Below are 2,500 nucleotides of genomic sequence, written 5' to 3'. Positions count from 1 at the left end.
GGCTCATTGAGGTCAAGTTCGGTCGAAGTATCTGGGGGAACTTATGGCTCACAGCCCTCATCTGTTAGTATTGTTGGCGAGAAACGAATACGGCAGAGGGTTGGAAGGAATCTTTTAGGATCTATGAGATCAGCTAGTCCACTAATGGCGAGGTATGAAAAATCAATTTTAGGTAAAATGGAACACAAGTATTTTTCCATGTTATCTTAGAAAAAATGTCATTTTATTATATAAACACCAATGAAATACCAAGTGAGCGCAAAAACAAGATATCTTCACCTGTGAAGATGACATGTTATCTTCACATGTGAAAATATCACTGTTCCTACATGTATGGTTACATGTGAAAATCACACCTTTCGATACCTTTCTTGAAATGATTTAGTATTTCATTGGTGTTTATATAATAAATAGAATGTTACATGGGCGCCTGGAGATTCGAAATTTCTCTTCTCGTGTTGAAAAATATTTTCATCACTTGAAGAGAAATTTCTTATCTCCGCACATCCATGTAATATCCTCTATTTACAGTATTCAAGGGCATGTAATCAGCGTACTATATTTTGCCCTTCTCCATTTCTTTTTCCTTTAGTATTAAATGTAATAATAGTAATAATAATAATGATAATAATAATAAATAATAATAATGGTTTATTCAACAGATCCACGGGGTGGCTATTCTCTGTTAAATCACATTATTTACAGTTGAAGATACATGTAACTAAGAGATAGAAAGACTAACTAAAAAGTTCTGTAATCCTTAAATAATAATTTGTAATAGATTCTGGTAAATTGTTAAATACATGTACAGCTTTGACGCGTTATCTTGGAAAGTGCCGTTTTCGGTTGTGACCGCTAATCTTATAGAGTTGCTTGAGCACAGTTCCTTGTGGCATTCTTGGTTTTTTTTTTGTAGATAATTTGGCCAAGTCTCAGTATTATGCAAAGCCTTAAAGTATGATTTCAGGAGGTTGAAATCTCTTCTCTCATAGATTGTAACTACACCGGACATTCATTTTTTGTAACTTAACCCATTGACCTCTTAGAGTAACGCTGGTCTAACGCCAGACAATTTTACTTGTCGAACCGGCAGGCACCTTATTAAATTATTAAATTTTATGAAAACCCCTGATCCAAGTTACATGATCTTAGTGGGAGAGACCTTTGTAATGAGAGAGATTTATCTTCTTTGTTTTTCGTGTGTGTGTGGTCTTTTTTCTTTTATAGTTTTGGAATGCTGGCTACAGATTCACCGTCAAACGACCAGAACACTTTCATTACTCCATCTCCTATCAGCGGTGATAGCTTAGCACCAAAAGCTCCTGTGAAAAAGGTTTGCAAACGCCCATTATTCCAAGGGTTAACTGGATAGTGGCCAAAAATGTTTTGAGCTTAGATTTGAAGGCATGTAAGCTACAAGGAAATTAATAATTTAGATAACTGCGTCAGAGGAATTACAGTGCAACACACCTTACTGTGGCCACCCAACAAAGTTTTTTTACAAATTGTCCGTTAATCAGCATGTGTGAATTTGATTGACAGTCACGCCTCCTTGCAAAAATTTCCCACAGTTGTAAGTTGAACACCATTGCATGGGTTGTTGAGTTGACGTATTTACACGTAGTTTTTAAATGTGAAGGTTTGTTGGGTGGCCATGGTAAGGCGCGTTGCACTGTAACCCATAGACTTCTGAGAGTGAGACTTAACAGATTTTACTCTGTCTTACGCCAGACGATTTTAGTCATTCTCCTACTTAGTACCATGGATTTATTTGTTGGGTAGTCATGAATGAGAATTTGGTTTTATATCAAGATCACACCTCTTAAGCTGATAATAAATTATTCTTCATACTCAATACCTGTCTGACTGACATTTTCATTGAGACAGCGGTTTATGTACCAACCATTCCTGGGAGTCCAAGGGATATTACAATCATGTGGCTGAATGTAATTTAGGCTGAGTTAAACTTGAGCCAATGCAGTCAGCGGTGCTTCGCGGCGGCCATGTGCGGGGGTTCGCATTTATGTGCTTTGTTGCAGGGGCCTTTGTGTTACGTTTCCAGCTACGTTTTCGTTTGCTGTTTTCCTGCCTTGCTTGCCATTGTTCAGTGCCTTTTCGCTAACAGACACGATTCCTTAATTATATAGATTTGATTCCTTTGTAGGTTGGCTCACGTAGGGGTGATTCAGTGTATAAACCAGTGACAACTAACTCGTCTAGTGCGCACAATATACACACGCAGTCATCTCAAGGCTCTTCAAGTGTCAGACGCAGTTCAAGGCTTTTTACCCTCTCTTCAAATAATACTTCAATCAGCAGTTTGGACACAAATAACAAAGTATGTTCTAAAGCTAGCATTTCTCTGTCAGATTGTTTTGGGGAATTGATTTGCCTGAGGAGCCCATGACTTAGAGTGAACAACTCCCATACTAACCCTCTATCGTGATATTTTTACCAACCGATCTATTTTTAGACTACCTTTTCCACACACACACAAAAA

General features: G+C 37.7%; 1 protein-coding gene across 1 annotated transcript in view; it reads left to right on the top strand.

Moving 5' to 3' along the window:
* LOC137985005 (cell division cycle protein 27 homolog) overlaps positions 1-2,500 on the top strand; it is a 30,107-nt gene that overhangs the window by 7,981 nt on the left and 19,626 nt on the right. The window contains exons 6-8 of the mRNA XM_068832395.1: positions 1-152; positions 1,228-1,333; positions 2,165-2,338. The exon at positions 1-152 is cut by the window's left edge and continues 230 nt beyond it. Of these exons, the coding sequence (XP_068688496.1) occupies positions 1-152; positions 1,228-1,333; positions 2,165-2,338 (432 nt within the window). The remainder of the gene's footprint in view (positions 153-1,227; positions 1,334-2,164; positions 2,339-2,500) is intronic.

The sequence above is a fragment of the Montipora foliosa genome, chromosome 14 (assembly GCF_036669935.1).
Source record: "Montipora foliosa isolate CH-2021 chromosome 14, ASM3666993v2, whole genome shotgun sequence".
NCBI classification, from domain to species: Eukaryota; Metazoa; Cnidaria; class Anthozoa; order Scleractinia; family Acroporidae; genus Montipora; species Montipora foliosa.
This window is presented reverse-complemented; position numbering and strand designations above follow the sequence as displayed.